The 26667-nt window shown below is 31.4% G+C and overlaps 1 protein-coding gene across 1 annotated transcript in view; it reads right to left on the bottom strand.

The window, feature by feature from the left end:
- Positions 1–18756, bottom strand: part of LOC129943061 (mucin-2) — a 72754-nt gene extending 53998 nt beyond the window's left edge. The window contains exon 1 of the mRNA XM_056052276.1: positions 17920–18756. Coding sequence (XP_055908251.1) covers positions 17920–17922 — 3 coding nt within the window. The 5' untranslated portion in view covers positions 17923–18756. The remainder of the gene's footprint in view (positions 1–17919) is intronic.
- Positions 18757–26667: the final 7911 nt, after the last annotated feature.

The raw sequence follows: 26667 nt of genomic DNA, 5'->3' as shown, positions 1-26667 counted from the left end.
CCAAATACTTAAGAGGTTAAGTAAGCCACCGCCTGCTAAGATAACTTACCTCCGAAACTCATCAAATTTGGCGGTGATATACTGGTAAGGTTCATGCACCAGTTCATTAATTAAATGTCGGAAGAGGAAAGTATTTCCGACGACTGGTCAAATAGTTTAATAAGCCCAATCCAGAAAAATAGCAATCCTGTGTTCTGCAAAAATTATAGAGGTATTTTCCCTCTTAATGTTGCTACAAGATCATTTTAACGTTCTATGTGAACGGCTTAAACATTTCTGCAACACTACCAAATATACACATAAATACAAACCCTGGAAAAGATGACAAATTTCAAATCGATACATTATATTTTCATAGACTTCAAAGCTGCGATGTCGGAACTTGCCATCAGGAAAAAACTGATCCAGTTAAGAAACATGAAGTTGCAAAATGCGCCTTGAAACTTGTAAATGCGTAACAGCTTTCCCAGCTATTCCATGTACAGGGTGAAAATGCGCTGTCATGCGATTTTTTCAACCAAGTCCGGGAGCAGATAGTGCCTAAGGGTGTTGTTAATCTGGCAGGCTCTGCCCCTAAAAATGCGATGATGTTGGACATCGAAATCATCGGAAACTCCTGATGAGACGTTCCAAAATCATGTACCGCTATCGATGATCAGGAGAAACCCTTTGCTCTTAAAGTGAATAAAGACAAAACAAAGCTTCATCTGTGCAACGCCCAGGAGAAAACGTTACTGTTGGTAGCAGTGATCCCGAAGTACTCAAGAAGTTTCCCTAACTTGGAAAAAATATCAATTCCACCAAGAGCACGTTAGTGGAAATCCGACCAAGAATTACCTTAGCGAACAGCTATTACCTTGGCTAAGCAATTGGGTTCAAAACTCTTTTCTCGACGGAGAAAGTGAACACTATATAAACTCAAATTTAACCGTGAAGCATTCTTAAGAAAAAGGTAGTAATTTGTAAGGCGATAAGAAAGGTGAAAGAATGGGGCATGTCTTACTTTCCGTGGATTAGTATATAAATGCAAATCTTTTCTAAAAGAAATGCTGAGTCTATGGTCCTTACCAAAAGTTGATGTGGATAAAGGATATCACCGACTTCGCTGCTTTGCCAATTAATAAATTTTAAACTATTTTCATAAGGTGGTAAGAAAAGATTATCACCCCAATAAAGACCGCAGAGTGCAAATCGAAAAAATCTGTGTTGCGCAGATCCAATTCTCTGACAGTAAGAGTATTGATGGAGACACCAGATTTTAAGAAGAGGTCTGACGAGAGATGTAGTGATATAGAGATTCCAGAATTCTTTAGACTTTGGTTTCTTAATGAAATGGTCAAAATGGGCTCGAAATTGAAAGCCTAACTGAGTGTCGCAAACAACTTCTAGCCTGCGAATATAACAAACGGAATTAATGGTAACATCGTGCATTTCAGGAGGGAGATTTGATCTCTTACGGCTACGGGTGAATGTTATGAATGGGCACCAAGTACGAAATGAGTCAAGATCACTTTGGAGTACGATAAAGTCAGAAAGAGCAGTAATAACATTTAATATTTTCATGTCATCACCTGAAATAAAGTTAGTTGAGTTATCAATGATATTAATAATGTCGTTGATAATTTAGACAAATATCAAGGGACCAACGTGGCTCCCTTGAGGAACTACTGAGTTTGCAAAAATGGGACCGGAGATTGAGAACCTGAAAAGAACTCTACATATATATTGGCGGTTCTCTAGGTATAATCTAAGCCATCCAATGAAAAAGGGAAGTAAATTAAGTAATGACGTCCACTTCGTTTCCTTTCACCTAATCATTTAAAGTTTTAGTTGTAGTAGATCTTCTTCTGTTTTAAGAAGAAAAAATAAGTCTACAATGAAATTAGCGCGAGTCACAAAAAAAGAAATTATATTTTCAAAGCTTTGATAAATGTATAGACAAAATAGTGCTTGCTTACATTGTTTGATAGGTAGCACACTTTGATTAATATTGAAGGTCAACTATCCGGGCCAAGAAAGAAAAGTCATAAGAATCTATTTTATTCGTAGCAATTTTGATTAGTATACAGTTTAAAAAGTAATGAAATGGAAGAATACAGACATTTACCAAAACCACTTTTTAGCCCCAATGAACATAGATTTGACAATCCGAATTCAAGCAAGTACCAGTTCTATATGGAAAATTGCAAATGAAAATAAATTAAATAAAAATTGCATGAGTTGAGCACACTGACCAAGTTCTTATAGACGTTTACCTAACCTAACCATCTATAAACTTTTAAAGCCTTCTATAGCAAGTTTTGTAACTATAGGTAAGTGCAATATAAGATCTCTGTCTCGAGGTGGAGTTGTTTATTTATTTAATTTAATTTATCTTTTTGCTGTTGGTGATGTGGTGTAATTTTCTTCAGCTTGTAGCACATTCAAAAACAACCCACCAACGAGCTGTACTATAATTTAACTTGTAATGTCACCAATTTTTATTTAATTTTTCAAACAAATACAAAAAAGAAGAAATATACAAATTAATACAAATTTTCTGAAATTCCCACGCATTTTGCAAGGTGATTCATTTAATAATGTGGGACTCATTTTATATTAATTTTTAAAGATAACTTTGGTTTATTTTTATTTGATGACGATGGTTATGGCTGAAAAATTCATAAGTAGGAGTTCCGAAATCGAAATGGTTGACTGACTTAAGTAGGTGGTCTTTTATACATAAGTTTAAATATTTTGGACGAATTTTTGAACCTGGGAAGAATGTCATTGTTAAATGTTTTGTGTGAATATCTGATACATCTGGCAAAGGCTTTATTTTGTAAAATGGGGTTAGTGGTTCAATGATGATGATGAGGAATGATGTGGAAATTACTTAAAAGGATTTAGTAGGGTAATAAAGGTTAAAATTTGGGTTAAGGACCCCAAAGAAAACACTCTTTATTTTAATGGTAATGATTTAAATTCATTTTTATATGTGTGAAAATGTCCATACTTTGCATGCTGCGACGATTTGCACCCTATTCGTCATTAAGTCAGTGTTGTGGTTTTGGTACTTTGTATTGTTAATTTGTATTTGTCTAATTATTACTGTTTTGTTTTTGTATACAATTTTAAATGAGAATCGTGAGGTCACGACTTATTCTGGTGGAATAAGTTAATAAGAAAGTGATTTGGAGGTTAATATCGTTTATCAATTTTTCAATAGCAAATTGTTTAGTTTTGTGTTTTTAAAAATGTAGGTGCCAGTGAAGTGAGTAAGTGTACCTGACGATGAACTCTTAATAATATAGATGGAATGTTTTTATTGTTTTTGGTTGGCTTGTTTTGCCTTTTTTAGTATTCTTAATTCCATAAATATATTTATAGGTAGCTGAATAAAATTAATTACAAATCCACTATACATTCTGAGACTGAGAACTATTATCTAAGTGAAAAAACTCCTTATATTGAATTGTATATTGCCAAGTTATTTAAGATAAATTTACCTTTATAGTTGCTACAAACAACATTTTGTGATGCATTTTTGAATAGGTTTATATCACTATATTAATTCGTGAGTAAGTCACCCTTTCACCCTGGCCCAATTTTAACAAATAGAGTGTCAAAAGCAAAAATTTGCCTGTAAAATATGCAAATGATATTGTAATTGAATATACATTTATAATTAGTTGCAAAAATTAACTTTTTATTTTAATACAAATATAAAATACTGGGAAACTAATATATATATGAAAAAAATGGTTCGTGTATTTGAACGAACTAATCGAATGCACAAACCATTTATTTCGATAAGTTAGTTTCCCGCTATTTTACATTTTTGGAACGAGATAAACGCACATCTCAGCCCATGCAGTATAGTTGCTAAAACACTTAAAGCTCTCGATATTTACAAATTCACTGGCCCGGAAAGCATTTCTGCTAGTGTTTTAGCGATGGGTTCTTTATACTGTCAAAATAACTGCGTCCTACTTTTCTACAGGTCTCCTTCCGAACAATGGATGGAAACAGTATGTTTTCAGCCTATACCTAAATAAGGTGACATCCTACCCTTCTAACTAATGTCCAATTGCACTTAAGTCAATTGTTTCCAAGGTCATGGAAATGCTGATTAATTTTAAGCTTAAGAAATACCTCGAAGAAAGCTGATTAATTTTCAGCTTAAGAAATACTTGTTCCTCACAGCTTTTTTTAATCGTTTTTAGATTCTAAAACTTGTCCTTCTGTAATTTTTGGTCTTGACAGCATTGTCCAATGGGTAATCAAAAACTTTGTCGAACTTAATGCACCAAAAACTCAATGCTGTCTATTGTCGAAAAAGCGTTGCGTTCTCCCAATACCACTATCTATCCATTATTGATGGTCTTGCATCATGGAAACTGAACAGCTTTCAGTTTTATGTTTGTCCATTACAAACCATCAAATGTGGAGTGATCATATATTTGACATAGCCAAAAATGCTGTTGAGTGTTTAAGTTTTCTCCGAAAGTGCAAGAAGTTTTGATCTGACGACAATTTACAATGCTTTTATTCGTCCAAAACTCGAGTATTATTCTTATATTTAAGCTGGTGCCTCAATTACTTTTTTCAATATTTTGAATGTAATAAAAAAAAAGAGCTTTAAAATGATAGGTGATCATTCTATTACCGAGACATTTGCATATTGTTTTATCGATATCTTCAAACAAAATGCTTTTGTAGAATAGTTAGTTAAATTTGTTCCTTAAATCAATTCTTCTGTAATATCCGTACACACTCAAGACCGTTCACACTTAAGACCAATTTCGGATATACTATTTAGTAAAGAGATTCTTTTTATAGCCGCACTACACGAATGTGGAATTTTTTACCAGGCTCAATATTTGCCACTCATTACAAGTTGAGACATTCAATACCAATGTGCATTCGTTTCTCCTTTTTTCATCCTTTCCTTTCCTAAGGGTATTCATAACTTCTTGAGTGCGCGCACTTTGCACAAAAACGATTTATTCAAAGACTAATTTACTAGTGATTATCAACCTCAATACTATCTTAGCTATGAATTTTGCTGATTTGGTATTAATAAATATAAAATTTTACTTATATTTATATATTTTTCAGGTTATTGCTGAATGCTTAGCTTGAGAACTCTTGAGTTATCGTAAACTGACAGAATTGTATCTCAAAAACTTGATAAAAAGAATTGGTCTACGGTTTCTAACGTGGTAGTATGTCTGGAATAAATTTAAAAAGTAGAACATTTCAAAGCATTTTGAACTAGAATCTAGAATTTCAAAATTTGCAAGTAAAATATTTATTACTCATAATATGTTACCACAAATATAAGGGAATTTAAAAAAAAAAGCTCTTAAGTCTAAATTCAAAAGTGTTTCTTCATCTTAGAAAATAAGGTTTTTAATAGTACAAACTTGAATTACTAAACAATTAGAAAAGTCGTGTTAATTTTTTTTTGTTTTAGTCCATTTTTTAACCATCAGTTACTAATTTTAAAATTGCTTTCTAACTTTTAACTAGTTTTTGTTTTTTAACTGCGTTGGCGTGCTCAAAATTTGAAGTGTCCCCAATATTTTTTTATTAACACCTTTGAACCTTTGATAATATTTTATGTACAAACATAAATAGTTGGGGTGAATGTCATTTATGTGGAACGACAATTTTAATTTGATTAAAAACGAATGGAATTTTGTGTATAGATTTGATGCCCCGAAGATAGACAAGCATCAGAAGGTATGTCAATCATAATCGCGCATGTGGGAGATCAAAATCAATATGATTGATCATCAAGGTGTGCATCATCATCATTATCAAAAGAAGAGAATTTAAGAAATTGAGTTTTTTTTTAAAGCTTTGCTTCAATTTGTTCTTTACGGATTTTATTATTTATATATTCTTGCGCTAAATTTTTCTTACGTAATTTGCAAGTCATTTAAGTTGCAGTAAGACCTGCACGATTATATTCAGTAATTTTTTTTTGATATTTAATTGGTACTTATATCAATGAAAAGATCAATTTTACAACAAACCAAGTAAGTTCTTAAGAAGTTGTTGGTTCTCACTGATGAGAGGTGTTAAAGTGATACCAATTAAATTTGATAATTGAAAAGAAAAAAGTACTATTAGCAAAGGGAAAATATATCAGCCACCATATAATTTCCATAAGATGTTTCATTATTAATGCGCACAGTTGAGTCAGAATGTCGTTCACGGCTACACTAGCAATGAATGGTCAGTTATTCTTGAACGATGCCCAAGGTTTTAACTCTTCACATCACAGATTTGTCCAAATAGCTTAAATTGTCCACCAGTTTCGCGACTAAACGGAAGTGCTTCTGTTTTGGGATGATTCACAATATTGTAAATTTTTAACAATTTCAATACTATCTTGAAGTTTTGTATCGCTCGACTTTTAGTAATGACGTAGTTTTACTTATCAAATATCAAAAGTTGACATTTCTATATGTGACAGTTGCCTAATAGCAAATTATTCAAAATGAAACCTTTTATTGGAAAACTAAATAAAGACTTAAACGGCTTAAAACGACTTGTATAAGTTGAATAAATCTTTTTATCTTATGTCTTGCATCAGGAAATTATCTATAAATTTAATTTTTGTTTTCTGGGTTCATATAAGCATTAATTTCTTGTCGGAAAGTCGACTTGTATATGGCTTACAAATGAACTCTGTGGTATAGGTCATCAAGTTGATGGTCAACTTGTTATAATTTCTTCCTGGAACTTTCATGAGCCTTATGGCGGCACTTACTATAATTATTTACTTAAATTCTTGCATAATTATATTAAAATTAAAATAAATTGATTAAAATCAAACTACGTACAGCTTTTTTCGTACACATTTCAATATTAGCATTATTTTCAAATAAATTTTATCAACATAAAACGCATCTAAATAAACACAAAAATACACTTACAGACATATATATTATATAATTATATTGATTTTTGAATAACAAATTACTATATCAGTTGTGTATTGAACTAGCAGACTTATTGGCACGTGTCATTACAACAACAACAATAAGAACAACAACAATCGTTTTTACAAAGCCATTGATCACGATTAAGCCGCATCCCAGAGCTTAACTTTAGCTTCAAGCTCAACTGGACAGTAAATAACTTATACAATCATTTATTTGTAAGTAACAGAGATGAACTGATGATGGCAACGCAACTTTATAAACAAGTCAAGGCACTACGTGTTACTCTCCACAAGCCGATGATTATGCCTTTGTAAATTGTCATCTTAACGTTGAATTTATAGACAACTTATTCAAAACCCCATATTGCAAGACTGAAGCTCAAGTCAAAGGAATAATTGTATACGGGTACCAGCATAGGAGTTCGAGTATACTCCTATACTCAAAACCTAACAAGGAAATCGAAAAAATTACACTAATCGTGTGTCGAACTTTTACCGACTGGGAAAATTTCCTAATTTTGTACCGCGTCTTGTATCATCAGCCCAAGAAATTGGTAAGTGGGACATTTCATGAACAATTGTTGACGCCACCACCACCGCTGGCCACCGACATAAGACACAATATCAACATAATTCATAGTAACCCAACAACACAACATACAACAATCAAAAACATTATTCTTTGTTGTTGATTTGTGTATAAGATACAAAACTCCCTTTGTCGGAAGCCGGGTCTTGATTTCTTGTTGATTGCCAACAATTTTGTTTGTTTGTTTTTTTTTTTTTATTTTTGCTAAGAATTCCAGTCAATTATTCAAATGATAATTGCAACTCATAGTGTCGTTAATTATATACTATACACGATAGTACTACAATTCAGACATAACTCTGTGTCAATGAAGTGATAGAGATAAAATGTATTTGTTTACTCCGCCTTGAAGGCACTTCAATTCTTAAGGGACTCTCTTATAATTCAGCAACAAAAGTCTGCTGTTTATTGTACGAGTATGTATTTTTTGTTTACAGCTTTAAAGATAGATAGTTTCGTACAAAGAAAGGGTGTAACTTTATAGATACAAACAATAATTAAATAAAAGTGTCATTAATTTCTGTGGGAGTTTCTTTTTATATCTACTTAAATTCACTTAATAGAAAAATTTTTATTCATTTTTAATTGTTTCGAGATAAAGATTGTTGTGGAGGCTCTTTTTTTAATAGTTTAAAATTATTTGACCTTTATTTTTTTGATTTTATACAGAAGTGAACTTATATCTTACTATATTCATCTTTAAGAATTGATGAGTATTGCCCAAGCTTTTTTTTATATTTAAAAGTAACGAACCAAAGAGTAAAGCTACTCATAACGGCTTTATTGGTTTACAAATAAGATAAGATATATCTTATACAATAAAATAACAAATTGCAGTGTAAAGGAAATGGCTTTATAGACTAGACAATGTCTTAAGGTTACTGACAAGGTTATCTAAGGTTGAAAATTGATTTGGACTTTATTAAGCAACCAAAATGGACTATTATAATTTATAAACAGAAAGCTAAAATGTTTGGTTTTGCTATCAGTAAATACTTCTCAAAATAAAAGTGGTTGTAATACTGACCAACATTCTTGAACCTCAATTGTATAAGACATAAGGGATATTTGGTTGTAATAGAGACTTTAATGTTTCACTCAGGTGATAATGGACATTCATCATCAAAGGTGATTGAATCCGTTTTTAAAGTTTACATTGAAACATTGGCAAGAGCATTGTTTATCTCAACACGGTCAAAAAATGTCATCGCACAAAGTAAACGCTGAAGCTTCTAACCATCTCAATTTTTTCGCTAATGACCCTCTGCTTTTCATATTCGTTTATAGATCCTAATTTCAAAGAATTGCATGTTTAAGTACTACAAGTGACATTGCTCTCGCTGGCCCCTCTTAATATGCTCGTATTCGTGAATTAACTGGTGGCTAAAAGCGCATTACGTCTTTGACGGTGTTATAAGTGGAAAAGGGTCTCCTCTGGTCACAGGAACATCATTGAAACTCAGATATACTTTTTAAAGACGTACATATGTACATATGTAGATTTCATCCCAGTAGCACAATGGATTGAATTGAAACTAGGGTCATACAAATAAATTATGTATTTGTCTTTACAGATGGGTTCACAAGAAGGTAGGAGTAGGGTTTGTTATCTTTTCATGTAATCTTCCACTTGAAAGATGAATAAAGCTTTACTGCAGTGTTTTTTCAAGCAAAAGTATTGTTGAAGGCGCTAAGGATCTTCTTTCCCATAATTTGAAATACAAATGCAAAATTATCGACAGTCACAAAGTCAAGACCGGTTCAGCACTATCAAAGGGAGCTTCACTAACTGAACAACGCCAACATGGTTACCCTCTGTTGGCCCAAAACAAATTGATCAATAGAGCAGGTAAATGAACAAATCGACCAAAGTTTAATTGAGATCGAAAACAGCAGGAAAGCAATGTTTCCAAAGGTAAAACAAAATTCCTTTTGCAACTAGGTATACCTCAGCTGTCCTTACTTACATACCTACTACCTAGGTATCCTAGGTAAGGGGTTACAATTTAATGGGAACCTTAATGAATATAATTGGTATCAGCTCATCTGATTTATGTAGAGGATGTGGGAACAAGGAGACGGAATAAAATAAATTTCACTTTCTATGCGAATGCCCAAGCTTATCCGAAAGAAATATGACAATATTAAGAAATTGCTTTTTGGATAACTTATGCCAATTTGTTATCCTTTCTTGTCTGGCTACAATTTATAAAGCTTTTAGTTTTCTTAACAACGAGTATGATTCCCATATTTTGGCTGCTGTCTCAAAAACGAACTTAAATCTTTGGATACAATTGAAAAAGAGAACTCTTAAAATAGGAGATCGTTTTTTCAATAAGGCATTTGCTACTATTGAACAACGATGCAAGGTATCATGTCTATCATATTTTTATTGATACTTTCATAGACAATGCTGTAAATTGCTCTGTAATACCCATACTTCAAAGAATGCTCTTCAGTTTACTCTTGTTTTCTACTTCAGACTTACTTTAAGTACAGGGATTCTGTCTTTAGCCACTTTCGACGGATGTGGAATGTTTTACCAGACTCCACTTTTCCGACAGATTTTACTGTGCAGACATTTAAAACTAATGTGCATTGGTATCCCTATAATTGCTAGTACTTGGTCTAATCATTATTAGGGCATTCATAACCCCTTTAGTGAGAGCACAATATAAACAAAATATATGATCATTTTAACGAATTTTTAAATTGATTCAAAATGAAAAATCACACGAGCAGAAGAGCATTTTAAGACTTTATGCAAAATTTTCGAAAACGAATTACGATGGAAAGAGGGCCAACTTAAGACTTTCATAACCTATGTTAGTTTTCTTTTCAAGGAACATTTCAAATTCATCTAAAATTCAGGATTCTTTCTACACGTCTCTTTCAACTTTTTTTCGACGCATTAATTATTATCCTGTCCTCTTTGAAACTCACACAGATGATTATTAAGTGTTTCCCAAAGTAGAAGGTGTATATCAATATAGCCAGTGAACTCAAAGCCAACATAACCTCTGTGTAATCGCTCAAACTAAGAGATCTTTATATTCATAACTTCAATACCATTAATAAAAACCATACCCTGTAATGCATAAAAGAAAAATTAAGCATCTCGAAATCGCACCACCCAACGAACGCCACTGCGTAACAACTTTAACGATTTCTTATTCATAATTATTATATCATTGATACACCTCTCAATTAAAACAGCAACACAACAAAAGAAACTCTTTGATGTCTATAACACAACCTTAATACATTACTCCACCCTCTCCAAGCATTGGGAATCCCCTTATAACGATACTCTTTTGGGTCAATGTATGTTTTCAATTTATTACAAAATTATACATTTTAATTAAGCTTCTGTATTGACACATCAATCACTATTCAATTTATTCATGCTCAAGCATCATTACAAACTATTTATTTACTTTCTAAACAAAAGAGCTGATGCACAAACTCTTTTTTTTTAATTCTTCTTTCTTTCTTAAATCATCGTGCATGGAAATATAAACCATTTAATTATGTTTTTCCATAAAATATTTCACCATGAACTTCTGTGTAATTGATAGTTTAATACATTTGAAAGCTGCATTACATCGTTTCGACGTAACTTTTGATTAAACTGATAATGACAATCATATCATGTTGCATTAATTTCAACACAGAAAAGGTCTATCTCGCTGATAGGTATAAGTACTATGGAACATCTAAATTACTGAAATATCAACAAGACGTTATTATAAAAATGTATAGGCAATCCCTTTCACCTTCATTTTCATCATGTTACGCCTTGGCCTCAATTACTAACATTTTTTTGGTATTTAGCAATTTTTGTATTGTTTTTAGTTTTTGTATTTTGCCATTCAGATCCTCATAATGACATAAAGCAATTTATTTAAAAATTTCGAATTGAATGCAAAAATCGAATCTGATCTATAAAAACAAAAAAATGAAATGTCAGAATTCCATATTAATGGTGAATGAGAAAGTCATGCTTTATTTCATTTTGTTTTGTTTTGGTTTTTCGAGAAACACTATTAATCCTTCTGACACTTCAAGACAATATTGGCAAATGCTTTGAACCAGTTTACCCAAAATGGAAGCTAATAGTAAAAATAAGCAGAATACAGAAACCAAACCAAGCCACAAAGCAGATCACAAAATAAACAAACTTTAACAAAAGGTCAACAAACGAAGCGGAACAACAATAAACCCGACAAAAACATTGTGTCTCGTATACTCTCGTATACGGAACGAACCCCCCACAACAAGTTGAGCTTTTTGTTGTATGGGAAGAACTTCAAGAGAAATAAATTTAAAAAACAAAAAGAAAAAGAATTTCAATTGAAAGCGAAAGCAAAAGCAAAAGCAAATTACAGAACAAAAAGTCTGGTTCCGACCAAGTCTCCCGGTTTATGGTATTTTAATAGAGAATCTTGGTGCATAGCGTCACTGAGAAGATAGGCTAGGTTTAGATGACGATGGCAAGGGGCAAGAAAAGTGTATCTGTCTAAAGCGATACCCATATTCCACTTGTTTCTGCCTTCAAATTAAAAGAAGAAAAACGAATAATATGTACATTGGGTAAATAAGAAATATCAACTACCGATAGATTTTTGCAAACTTTTTACAGGGTTGCCACCCCTAAGAATTATTATTAGTAACATTTAAAATTATTGTCTGATTTAGTTGGATCATTATAAATGTGTTCCATTTGAATTTGAGACCCTTAACAAACAGCTGATCGAAAATAAAAAAAAGGAGTAGTACGCTTTCTTATCGTTCAACAATATTTCAAACGGGATTGAAGTTTATAGCGGTCACATTCTTTTGCTTCTTTTATAGTAACAGAAAGTGACAGCTGTCAAATTATTGTTACTCATAGTTGGTTGGTTTCAAATCAGCACTTTTATGTCAAATCTTGTATACATTTTCGAACGTCTTTTAACTCAACAGTCATTAAATTAAATTTTGAAAAGTTGTTGTTTAATTTAGTATTAAAACAATTTGTTGGATTCGATTCAATTATTTTTTAACTGCTTTGTTGGCAACCCAGAAAATCGCGTCTGTAAAGCACATGGTCTCTAGGATGTGATCATCACCGTTGTTTCATTGTTTTGTTTTTTTCTGTTCCATTTTTTTACCAAGTTACAAAAGCATGTCGGTTGTCGGTTGTGCAGTGTGTTGCTAACGATGAATAGCAGAGCAAAGAGTGGTGAATCTGGCCAAAGAAGTTTTGTTTAGAAATTGAAAAAAAAAGTGATGGGAAAAATGTCAGAGTCAGCAAATGGTTTTTATTTTCATTTTTCTTTTTTTGCTCTTCTTCAACTTTAAATTTTGTTTGTTTTATTTATTGTTTTGTTTTCCTGAAATAAGGCCTCCCAAGCGGAAAAACTCCAAACGATGCGATGAGAAAGGAAAAGAAAAAAGACTATCTTCCATTTCATAACATTACAATCATACCTATGACGAAATTGCGGTGACAGCTGTTTTTCTGCTTTTAAAGTGTAATAACCGCCGCCGCAGCGCCTGTTCCGTAAGGTTTGAGGTTTTGAAAACTTAAAAAAATGATAATAATGATACCCGCTTATCTCCCATTTTTTAAATTATGAACATTTTTTTGTTTAAATTAATATAACTTACGCTAAATGTTACATAAATAATGGGTGCTGAGAAGGGGGTGGACGGAGAGACGGGATGGAATGGATTGCGTTGTGGAAGCAGAAACTAAAGTATAATGGAAATGATGGTGATGCTGTCTTAGGTTAAGTGATATTTTATTATTATGAAACTTGCATAGGTACGAGTACATCAAGAATATAGAAGATGTATTATTGTATAAGCCGATCTTTTATTAAGATGTTATAACCTATAAATGAGATAAGGTCATATTGAGGCTGGAGTAAGGGTAAGATAATAGAATGTGTGTTTTCATTATACAAAACACAGTTGTATTATTTGTAAAAAAAGAAGAGCGGGGGTTAGTAAGTAGGTATGTTAAGAAGGGGGTGAAGAGAAAAGAAGAGAAGGGACACTTTATATTCCATACGATAAGCGACAATTCCATCATAATCAAATTAAAGCTTTATTGGCTATAGAAAAGTTAGAGAAACGAAAATGGTATTTTTAACTTTTTAGAAGAAACAAAATTATATTCAAAAAAACCGACATAAGAAAAAAACAACAATAAGTGATTTCCTTGGAATCGAAATAAAAACACTATTTGGTATTATTATTTTTTAAAACATGATGAGAAACAAACAAATAATCTTGTCTTCATTTTATTTGTGAATGGTATTTTATTCGAGTATTTTTTAATTTATTTTATTTTGTACTTATGGTTTTGTACATAAAATTTAAATTTTAAATGTTGAGGCTCTCGAAATGTAAAAATAATATGTTAAATTAAATTATGAGCTTCATGATAACATATTTAATAATTCAAGCAACTTGTTTCTGTTCAAGATCGTATAATTTGTTGGTAATTCATGTTGCACTTTATACGGCATTATGAACCCTAGTTTTTTTTATTTTAAGCCACTTTTAATCTTTACAAATCAGTAAATTCCGAAGTTAACAATAAAACTTCGAAAATTGGGACTCGATCCTCAGATGAAACAGAATAGGATATTATTTGTTTATAAAAGGAAATTGTTTGAACTAAAAACGTTTATTAATTGGATGTAGACAATTTTACTGAATTCCATTTAAACATAAATTTTTTATATCAAGCTCACTCTCAAGAGGATATTATTAAACTTATTATGTAAAGACACAGTGTAAGTTGAAATGAGTTGATAGTGCACATTGGTTTTGAACTCCTGAAAGAAAAAGTTTGATAAGCCATTCTACATTCGAGTAGTGCGGCTTAAGAGCAAATCTCTGTACGACCGAAAATCCAATGTTTGTCGTTTTGCCGAAATTCGGTAAACACTAATATTTTTCGTACTACTAAGAACTAAGTATTGTTCCGAGAATATGCGAAAAACAATATTTTCAACTTTTTATATTTTTTGAAATCACTCTTATTTATAAACGTAGAATTACTTCATTCCATGCATATCTCGTGATCTACAAAGCCTGTCTGAAAAACTTCTTTCTTGAATTTACTCCTCGAAAGTTACAATATAGAAACGGTATTTACTTGCTGGTAAATAAAATAATATTGATTTTTAAAAATGATGCTTTCAGAAAATTTGAGTGGGTGGTTTATATTTACTAGGTCCACTGAAAAAGTTCCAAATCTGGTGGACCCCAAATATCACACGGAACGATTGTGCTATAAACTAAATTAATATTTTATTTAACATCTTATGACATCTAACACGAATGGTCTGGTTTTAAATACACTTCAATAAACAGTTTTTTTATATTATGTCGGCTTGAATTTCTTACGAGCCTAAAATAGTGTATTAATTTTGAATATTTTGATACTTTTTTTTTAATCTTAGATACAGTCTTTTGTATTATTCAAAATTTGATTTTTGCCAAATCTACCACCAATTCCGATAAACGTATTAAATATCTCCAAAAAACAGCTCTACATTAAATTATTGACTAAAGTATTTTAAACTACGACAATTTGACTTTCTGCAACAATTTTTTAATGTTACTTTTTGTTAAGTGCTTTAGTTTTAAGTTTTAAACAATTTTAATAAATAAGAAATTTCGAATAGAAAAGGTTGAAATTTATCAGCGTTTCAAAGTCTGTAGGTTTCCTTCTCCAGTACTTCCGATATACTTTTTTTATCGACGAAGAGACAAAGGGGATATCGATTTTAAAAACAATTTTTGTACAAAACTTCAACGGATGAAGAAAGGACTTTCAAAAGAAATGTAAATGTGTTAGGATTAAAAAAAAATGGTTGACCTTAAATATCTCTTGAACCAATAACGCTAGCAACTTCCATTCAATTTTAAATTTACTCTATTTTGTGAGTAAAAATTGATCAAACCTTGAAATTATCACAGATCTGATAAAATTTTTAAAAAATACAAAATTTGTTTGCAAAAATTAAAACTTAATATTCTACTCGAATATGATAGCAACAATTAAAGATGTTGGATTCAAAATAAACATTCTTTTTAACATTTAACAAATTTGATTAGGAAAATTTGAAAAATCTACAGAAAAATTCAAATAACTCATTTCCGACACAAATACCTCGAGAGTCAAAGAAACTATTGACCTCAAAACTATTTCGTTCTATACAAAAAAGTGTTGCATTCATAGCCTTAGTAAAATTCAATCATCATATTCCTTACAAAACAAAAGAACCTGGGATGCGACCCACACTACTAACTTCATGTCTGTCGATTTTTCTTGCTTAAAACTTGTACAAAATGATCATACAAATATTTTGTGTGAAATAGTCCATTTTCACTAACAAAACTAAATAATATCCATAGTAATAGATTGATTGTTTTCCCCAATGGAAAACACACATGGTTCCAAATGCATAACTACTCAACGAACACAGCCATCGAGATACAAATGCAATATCAATCGTACCAGCATTTGAGAACTAAATCACATTAGATCCATTCGAGACTGGTATAAATGTCGAAAATCCATCCGTAGTAAGATTCTACCCTAACTTTTATCGGTAGTATTCGTACTATCTATATTGTTTTTGTTATTCGTGGAAAATCCTACTATACTATTGACAGTTTTTTCAGTATTTTTTTATTTCAGTATTATTGTTTTTACTAATTTTTGTAGCGTTTTTTTTTTTCAATTTTCATTTCTTATATAAACAAATACGTTAACAATAAAATTGCGCACAGAATTAAATCTTTTTAAAGACAATACTTTTATTTGTTCACGAGATATGGAAATTTAAATACAAATGTTTACCAATTTCACCTACGATTTTTTGTAGATTTTAATTTGTATGAACAAAACTGACTTTTACATTTTCATAAAAATTTTCTAAATCTTGACAAACTATATTTTTTACAAGATGAAATTAGGTTGGATCCAATATGTTTAATTCAAAAACAAAATATTTAAGTTTAAAAGTAATTTTTACCAACTTTTAGTTATGTTTTCTTTAGGTTTTTATTTTTTTGTAAAAAAAACTATCAATTAAATTTTTCTCAAAAATTTACCAGATGTCTTTGCATAAAATAATAATTAAATTATAAATAAAATATTGTTTTTTTTTCAGTTCATTTTGATTTATATAAAAAACCGTTAATTGAGTTTTGTTTTTTTTTTCAAAATTATACAAGTTTTGTATCAGATCACTTTACCTATTAGGTATATAATATAAAATTTAATTAAAGTCGATAATGCTTTTGGATCTTAAGAAAAAGCCACTAAAACAATTTTTTTGAGGGTCCTTTCTGTATCTTACTGTATTATTATTTTTATAACAAAATTAATTTGAAGTCGATATCGCTATTGCTTCTTAAGATATGGACGACGAAAAAAACTTTCCGAAAGTACGGACTTGCGGATGTAGGAACGTATCTATCTCTCTAAAAATATTTGATTTAGCTTATAACATCGAGAAACTTCAAGATTTTCAATTAGACAAAAAGAACCGATTACAATAACTTCCTCAGGCAGACGGAAAGCTAAGCTCTTATGCTCTAAGAAATTAAATTTTGTAAACCATTTTTTTGTATAATAAAGAATTAATCTAATCTAATCAATAACTTCCTACACCACGAAGTTAATACAAATTTATTTTAGTTAAGTTTATTTTTTAGAAAAATCCAATTTGCAACTTTTTTTACAAAACAAATACAAACACAACAAAAAACTAATAACGATCCAAGTATTTTGGAAATAAAGAATAAAGATATTGTCCTAAAACTTGTTTATAGAACAAAAAATGTTTCTTATAATACTTAACATCAAAAGACCGACAGGCGCGAATGAGAAGTTATCAGTTTGGGTCGATTCCCTGCTTCTTTTTTTATTATTAATTATATTAATAAGCAGACCATTCTTGTATTAATAAATTATACCTCATAACGTTTTTATAACCGAAATCAACTACAAATTGTAATTGTTTTTCAAAACAATTACTCTATGGCTTTCTTTAATTACACAAAAATCAAAATACAAAATCGGAGCTTAAAAACGACTCTACTATCAAAACATCGCATGATTCACATACAAATTATGTAAATTTAAGGAACACATTCTTATTATGCGCGTATGCATATAACTTTATACCTTCTTTCTTTTTAACCCAAACCAACCGTTTTTATTTAATCAAAGGAATTGCAATAATGCTCTTAAAATGCCGATGAAATTCGCAAGGTTTAAGAATAAGGGAGCTACAAAACGCATGCTACAAAAACAAAAAAACCTTTCGAATTTAAAAATAAATTCTTATTCAAAAATATTGACAATTTTCATATCACTTACCATTAGTCGTATTGAAATATTAGATTTTAAGTTTTTCTAAGAAAAAATCCGTGAATGCAAGACTGACTTGACTTTCAACCTTTTACGTATCTTACACCTTTAACACAAAAATTAACACTAAAAACGATGTAGAACAAACCATTAATATTTTTAAATTTGATGCACTCGATTAAAACTTCAATCCTTTTTGGAAAAACCTGATGATCGCGTTAAAAAATAAAAAAAAAAATACAATTAACGAACTCTACTTTATTTTTTTTGTTTTTATCGGGTCGAAGTTTTTAGCTTTTGTTTTGTTTAATGCCAAACCAAGCCTATTCGTCAATTTGTATTCTGGCTCATCAAACGAATTAAGTTTAGAACTTGCTTGGCCATAAAAATAAAGTTTTAACTAAAAAAAACTGTTTTCTCACCAACAAGCTTCGAGTAATTACTTTTGTTTCTATTTATTTTTTTTATTTCAATAAGAAGACGTAACATCCATTTACGTCAGATACAAATGATATTGCACTTTAAAGATCGCCAAAGAAATCTCAAGGAGAACTTCTTGAGCTCGAGCTCAAATTTGCAAATTTGTAAAAAAAAATCCAAGTTGAAATTTACAAACCAAAAACAAAATATTAATTTGACACACTTATTGTTAATTTTCAAATAAAGACATCGATCAAGGGATATTTTGGGGATGTTCTGAAATTTTAAATCAACCTTTTCGATATGAAGACAAGAAAGAAATAACCAAAATTTAGCAAAACATTCGGTGTAGGAGATATTGTTCCGCGCTTCCGTGAACACATCCGATCTGAACGATGATTGTCAAAGAACTAAAATTCCATTCATGATCCAAGATTCCATTTAACACACTCAGAGCTTGTGATGAGGCGGAGGAGGTTTTATTTTTATTTTTTTTAATCTAAGCTGGAGTCGCATCATGGGCTCAGGTTAGGTGCTTCATTATATGGAGATGTGGGCAACGAAGACGACGAAGAAGATGATGATGATGACGCTTGAACTGGAGGTGCACATCGTTTCAACTATCTGTAGGTATGTAGTTAGGTAGGTAGGTACATTGGGAGTGCTCAGCTTAGCTCAGCTCGACTCAGAGAGTCAGCTGATTTCTGTATAGGGTGATCTGATAGGGGGAACTCTATACTCGTATAGCCCGTGGAGCTCTGATGCTCTCAAGGAGCTCTATGAGATTTTCAAGATCTACAAACTATACATAGTAAAACAGTAGACATTAAATTTAAAAAAAATGATGAACATTTTAAGAGAGCACCCCACTTACAAGAGATATACAACACAGTCTATAAAGATTGCTGATGCATTTTTTTTATAAGAAAAAGCTTTACATGGGTTTAGATAAATTGTAAGATACGCTATGAGATTTATGACATAATAATTTCTGTTGATGTAAAAATTGTTTAACAAAATATTTCTATTGATCATTTTGTGTATTTACCTACGTTTGAATATTTAATTTAATTTTTTTTAATTGCTTTGACAAAGTCGATGGATATAGTGACATGGTGATAAGAGCGAGTCATTGCGTTTGTAATTCATTTGTCAGTAGGTTTGAGGTGATTTATAATGATATTTTGCAGTGATGTTCCTTAGTTTCATTTACATAAATGGTATAAAGATACGAGTATACAATGGAACTAAAAAAAAACGATCTTTGGTTTGTAAAATTTGCATAATCTATCCATAACTGTTTGTGAAGGAATGTTAGTCAACTTATTCGACTTATTTTCGATCGGTATAAAATGGTTTGATGCACATATCTACAGAATTAGTAAAAGAATTATATTGATAATACTTGAGATTATCGATGGCATTTAAAATTTCTTGCTTTGAGATGAATTTTGGAAGAAATTATACCAGTTACCGATAAGACTAGATATTGAATATGCATATCTATAAGTACGGTACATATTCATAGAAATTTGGTGTAATAGTGTATTGACCAAATGTAGTGTAAGTAGTGATTTTAGAATTGGTATAAAGTGTATATTAGGTTTTAAAAACTTTATTTCAGTAAAACCGTTTACAAAGTTAGTTGTTGTTTTTATTAATTAAATTTTATACGTATGTACATTCTATTTGCATGTTATGCCAATCACAAGTTTTGTTTATACCAATTAAAATTGACTTAATAACGAACTTTGCCTTACTAAATATGATGAAAGTTCAGAATATACAATAGCAACAATAAAAATACTTTATTGCCTTTATAATATGTTGTGGCTTTTTTATATCAATCATTTTAAACAATTAATAGAACATTATTATTGTATTTTATTTCAATAAATATAACCTACCAAGTTTTTAGAGTAAACGAATATTTTTTAGCCTTATGGTCGATAAAAAACTATGCTTATATTAAACCAGCCAAAACAGATTTAGGATTAAGATTAGTTTATTTGGTGGACTATCATAGCTTCGAAAAAAATCACACTAGGAAAGCATTAGCACACGTGATATAAATTAAACTTTGGTTTTAAACTTTATCATACCAGATTGAAGTTATCTTCACTTTGTCTCTTTTCCAGACAAGACATGAACTCCTTGTGACATTGAATGTGTCACTTTTGGTATTATTTAAATTTCTTGGGTATTTTATTTTATTATACCAGTCGAACAGAAACATTAATACAAAAATAGATTATTTCTATTGGTGCAATATCAATTATTATAAAAAGAAACACAACACTCAAGTAAGAAAGGCACATGCATGCTTGATAGAAACTAAAACATTGGTTTTAACTTTTTTATACCAGTCAGAGAAGTTTTCTTATGCTTATTTTATATCTTCATAAGAAAAGACATGAATTTTATTTGAAATTGAAAGAACATTTCTAGCAGAAGAACATTGCTGGCTAAGCTAAATAATATAATATATATAAACTATTCTCATAACCAGAGTATTTGTAACAAACAAAAGTTTTGATATTTGCAATTGGTATAAATGTATTTAATTTGTTATAAGTCTCAATTTTTCGACAACAAAACAGAACTAATACTATCCGCTCACTGATATACGTTATTTTATATCATAATATCAATTATACGACTATCGTTATCACGTTTCCTTTTTATACCAATCAGGAAACATAGATATCAGATTTCAATTGTAACATGGTTTTTGTTTTCCTTCTGTTAAAGGGTTCAAAACCGTCAACTGTATGTAGGTATACGTAACAATCTCATTAAATTTCGTACTTTCCAATGTTAGACCTTCACGCCTTCAAAAGTCACCTTAACAGCGATCATTGCGAGCTCTAAGATCTTCGAACCCAGTGTTAAATTTAAAGTTTTATTTTAAAATCCAACATCACTAACTAACTATAACTAGTCTCTTCTTAAGACCATTCACAAAATTCATCAACCTCAATCTTCCATTCCAAAATGTGTTGCGCTACATTTGAATGTTTTGTGCGCCACATGTTCGACGACATGCACCGCCAGATCACTTCATAATACCCACAACAACTGGTGACTTCTATCACAACACAACAACCGCGTGTAATCACCTTTTAGAGGGAGCTGTCGAGGTTACGAGGCATGGAAGCTCGCAAAAATTCCCCCCTTAAGGCGCAAAGGGGTTGGGCGGACGACTTTTGCCAATTACATACTTTTTACACAAAAAAAAGAAGGATTTTCGTTATTTGAATACACATTTTTAGAGGAGTGTTGTTAGGTTGTGAATGGTGGTATAGACCGTAGATCTGCATAGCACGATGGAAGTGCGGTTCGCTTGTATATCTATTACTGCGAGGGAACAACTCTGCCCTGCGACGAGATGCTGATGGAAACGTGTGTCTTGATAGAGATCTCGGTCCTATAGACGCGCCATCTACTCTGCATAGATTGTCAAGAGATATATTCCGCCACCACCATACCGCAACGATGCATCTCGTTGAGAATGTAGTTTGCGGGGACAATGTGATCGTAAATCGATGGTCGGGGAGGTGCATTCATAATAGTGGCGGTTCCAGCGGTGGCAATTTGGCGGCATTGCGGCAAGCTTTTCCAGACAGGTTGACTTTTAACTTTTACTGCGGAATTCACCGATCTCCGCACTAATTTGTAAATCTTTCATTTCTTTTGCATATTTTCCATCTGCAAATACGCAAACCTTCCCTCTCACTGATTGCGGATGGCGGGAAGATGAAATTTATGATACCCATTTAGTGACGCCTGCTGTGTCCTAATTTAGTTTAGCAAGTTCCTATTCCTATCCTACATGCACCTTTGCTACTACCATTTAGCTGCAACCTTTCTAAAGTGTCTATTGTTTCGTTGTTGGAAGCCCATTTAAGCGATTCAACCAAACTAAAGCAAAAAAAAACCACAAGCTTCGAGTGATGAAAAGAAATGAAATATGAGACAGTGAGAACAACCATAATAGAGCAAAGATCCATTTAGTAGGTTTTTAAGTTTTTTTCCTTATATTTTTGTTTTCATTTTTCTGCCATCATCATTGCAGAAATGAGATTAATTCATCTTCGCGATTGCAACATTTTATTTGTTGGGACTGGAATTGTTTTTGTTGTTTATATTTTATTTGTTGTTATCAAAAATTGCAATCTGATATGAGATTTTTCGATTGTTACCAACTCAATAAAGTTAAGTTACTGAAGAAGTCGTGATGGAGTTGGCCAAAAAAAAGTCTCATTTGGCAAGAAATTGATGACATCCACATCCACACGGGGACTATAAATAAAATATATTACAAACAAAAAAACTTAGACCAAGAGGAAGATGAATTACATCAATTAAATCAATTTATACCAATTAGTTAATTATAGTATTTGATTTTTGTATCTACTTTTGACTTAAAAAAATTTATAATTTATTTTGAAAGCTTGTGAATTTAAAAAAAAGTATTATGCTTTTAACTATAATTTATAGTTGAGGCAAAATCTTTGGCAGTAATTGAAGATTAGACCAGTCGGGTGTTTTTTTCAGCTTCAGTAAAATATACAAAAATGTATAAAAAATTAAAATTTTGGGAAACACAAATTTGAAATGTATATTTTTTCGATATTAAATTGCTTTTGCTCTCAAATTCTGTTTAACATCTAAATTTGAAAAATATCAACATTGCTCGAAAAATATCAACATTGCTCCAAATATTTCTTAATTTTTTAAATCTTGAAACAAATTGTCGCTACCTATCCCTTAGTAGATTTTGATTTGAGTACTATTTCTAGAACTATAGTACCGGCACTTACGAGTACGTAAGGAATCTGAGAAGAATTTGGGTCTAAGAACCCCCAACATTCTGTAAAAGATACAATACTGTTTAAGAAATAAAGAAGTAAATGAAGTGTTCTCAATAAAATTATATCATATGCAATGAGCTTCTTAAAAGTTGGGTATACTTGAAAAAAGGAACTAGAAAGCATTGATATTTGAAAAAACTTTTGGCAACTCAAATCTGAGAAATTATTTTTCTTATATATTACCACGCCCAATAAAAACACATAAACTGTGCCTTACCTATAGTAGAGCAACAGAGACAATCGCGTGAAAGCGATTCTTGAAACTTTTGACCTTTCACAACTGAGCACACTGAGAAGAATTTCCAAACGTATTAATAAACTAGTTTCGAGCTTACTATCTCTGATTCTGAAGTGAAGTTCTTATATTATAGCAGGTTTGTCCAAAGAAAAAAATGCATTATATATACTCTGCTAAGACATCTGGACTATGCGGACTCTGTACGCTGGTTCTCTTATTATGGATCTCTATCCAATGACATTAAGTTTGAGAGTATCAAAAATAGTGGGACAAAAGATAAATTGGACAAAAAAAAGAATGAGTTTTAGAACTTTCTCAACAATTCTGGAGAACAGGTTGTAATAGTAGAAAAAAAAACCTTGTAACTGGACGTAAATAGCGGTATCAGAAAAGCAAAGACTGTAATCAGTACGATTTCAGTGTTGAATCTGTGATGCTTTATGGATGCAGCATAGACACTGTCACTAGAAAGTTTCAAACTTTCGTTAATAAATGTCTCAAAAAGATCTTGATGCCCACACGTTTTTTCAATGCTGAGCTTCATATGAGAATGGGTTAGGAACCCATAAGATTCTATAATATCAGAAAGGTGACGCGTTTTGTGCATTGCGGACCAAGTGAAGTGGAACTTGCTGACACAGGAGGGCAAATAGGACTCCAATAAAAACTTGGCGAAAGAAGGTCCAACAGGAATTGGGCAAGATTGGAGAAGAGATGAAGAGAGCTCCAGTACATCTTCTCCAGTAATCGTAGTGAAGGCCCTATTCCTAGCCAGGTGAACTTTACCGACGTAATAGGTCCAGGGACGTAAGTGAGAAAATTAAGTTCCGCCCGACACCTTTCAATTTTAGGCTATAACATTATTCAGTCTTATGCGTTGTAACAAAACAAAAATAAATGCTGACGGCTGATTATCTTTGAACTAAGAATACAATAAACTATACAAAAGTTTATTTGTCAGGAATTAATTTGATTCCGCAGTTTTTGAATTTTTCAAATACTTTCAGTCATAAATCACCAACCACAAGCAAAAATCATTTTGTAGTAAGAAGAAAACCAGCAAATTCCTATAAAATAAATATCGTTCTCAGCTTAGTTCTTGATTTTCTGTTAATGGTCATAAAGTTGATAAAATCAAGAGATTATTAATTAATTATTCAAATATTGTCTATGCGTTTATCGAACGATGAGAGAAAAGAATTCCCGAAAATGGCAAGGCCGTGAGAAAACCTCTACATAATCCCCCGAGACATGACCTCACTTTGGTGTTTAGATAATAAAATGTATGTCTCTTTAAAATCAAAAGATTGCATCAACAAGAAACAAAAATTCTTATTCCCATGAAATAAAACTCTTGTACTTGGTGCACCACTTTTTTTATTTATTCTATGCTTTGGTTACAAAACAAAGCCATGACCTTTATCGCATAAACTTAATTCTTTAAATAATATTATATTATTTTTCAAGATAGAACTTAAACTCGAGTGCATTATAAGGGTATAACTTTGCCTATTGTCATAGTTTTTAATGGAAGATCAAGAAGAAGCAGATGAAGGTATCTCAAAACTTCATCAACATCAAATCTCCAACTTGACCTCCAACCGTCATGGATAATTTTGAGGCGCACCTCGCATCTAATCTCTGTAACGAAATCAAAACCTATGCGGCTGGCGCATAAGAGCAGAAGATAGATTCTGCTGATGGCTGACATAGACTGCGTTTTATTTTGATGTTGTTCTGCATTTAAATGAAATTTTTCATGATCAAAGGCAAATTAATTTCGACATCAATTCATCAGAAGCTGAAGCTTCATCAGCCTGCAGCCACCATAATCGATCGATTGAAATGCATAATCAGGGGCATTGAATCGATTTAGATAGAGGCGCGCTTGCCATCATCATAATCATGGCACAGTGGAACAAGTGCAGCTGGTTTTTAGTCGTAATATCATCATAAATATGATATTAAGTTCATTGCAGATTCACTTCTGTCTCAGTTTACCTCTAAGAAGATGTAATCATCATTGACATTGAAACTTACTTTTCAAAAATCCATTAATTCTCGCTCTTCGCGTTTAACCAATTTTATGCTATGCGAATTCTACTTTTATTAAAAATAAATTTATAATTTGTTAGAAAACTCAACTTTTTCTTTGAAAATATGGAATACTGGGAAAATAATATATCAAGAGAAATGGTTTGTGTATTTGGAGAAGTTATCGAATGCACAAACCATTCTCTTCCATTAGTTTGTTTCCCGGTATTTTATATTTTATTGGGACGAGTTCTTTTATAAGTTATGAGAGTCTTAGGAGATTAGCCAAGGGATTAACCGTGCGGAATGTTTTCGTAGCGGAAACAAGAAAAATGTAATACTGGAAATTCAAGATCAATGGCTTGTCATAATCTTTCTTTGTTCTTGAGATACTTGAGTCGAAAACCGTTTTTTATCAGTTTTAAGTTGTTTTTTTTTTTAGGTTTAAACTTATTTGTAAAAAGAAAGTTGTCAGTCGAATCATTCAAAGCAATTATATTTTTAACAATCTAAGGCATAGAATTAAATAATTTTAAAGTCAGTATTATTTATGGATATTTATTTAGAAAAATATCGGTTAAATGCTTCTAAGAGTCTTAAAAAGAATTGAAAGCAATATTTTTAAAAGATGAAATTGTTTCGAAACCAATATTTATAATTGTTGCTAAGATGTTGACTAGAAAAGAAACCTACAAAATTTATTCTTAAGCCATTTCTTCATCTTTCGGTGTTACTATCTGTAAGACAAAATTTATTTGAAGTCCACATCTCTACCGGTTCTTGAGATATGACCTATGAAAAAAATAGCCCGAACGTACGAAAATACAGATATACGGAAATGGGAAAGCCAGTTTGTATGTTTGTTTGCATGTTTGTTTGTCTGTTTGTCTCCCATTCACGTCGCAAGGGAGCTATATTACGACATGATTTTTTGTGGGTACGTAGTAACGAAACTAGAGAGTTTTTCTTGCATTTCTTATAATTAACGAACTAAACTATGCTAATACACTATTCAAAATTATGTAGCACTAAGGAACAACTTTGTAATTTAGTACAAATTAATTCTGGATATTGAAAGTTTTTACCCCGATTTACAAAATGATATACCAGCGTGGTGTTCAAATATGCGTTTCGCCCCGATGTAATGGTTGGGCTCATCAGAAGATGACCATAACACCTTGTCTTGACGCA

Source organism: Eupeodes corollae, chromosome 1 (assembly GCF_945859685.1).
Source record: "Eupeodes corollae chromosome 1, idEupCoro1.1, whole genome shotgun sequence".
Lineage (NCBI taxonomy): Eukaryota > Metazoa > Arthropoda > Insecta > Diptera > Syrphidae > Eupeodes > Eupeodes corollae.
This window is presented reverse-complemented; position numbering and strand designations above follow the sequence as displayed.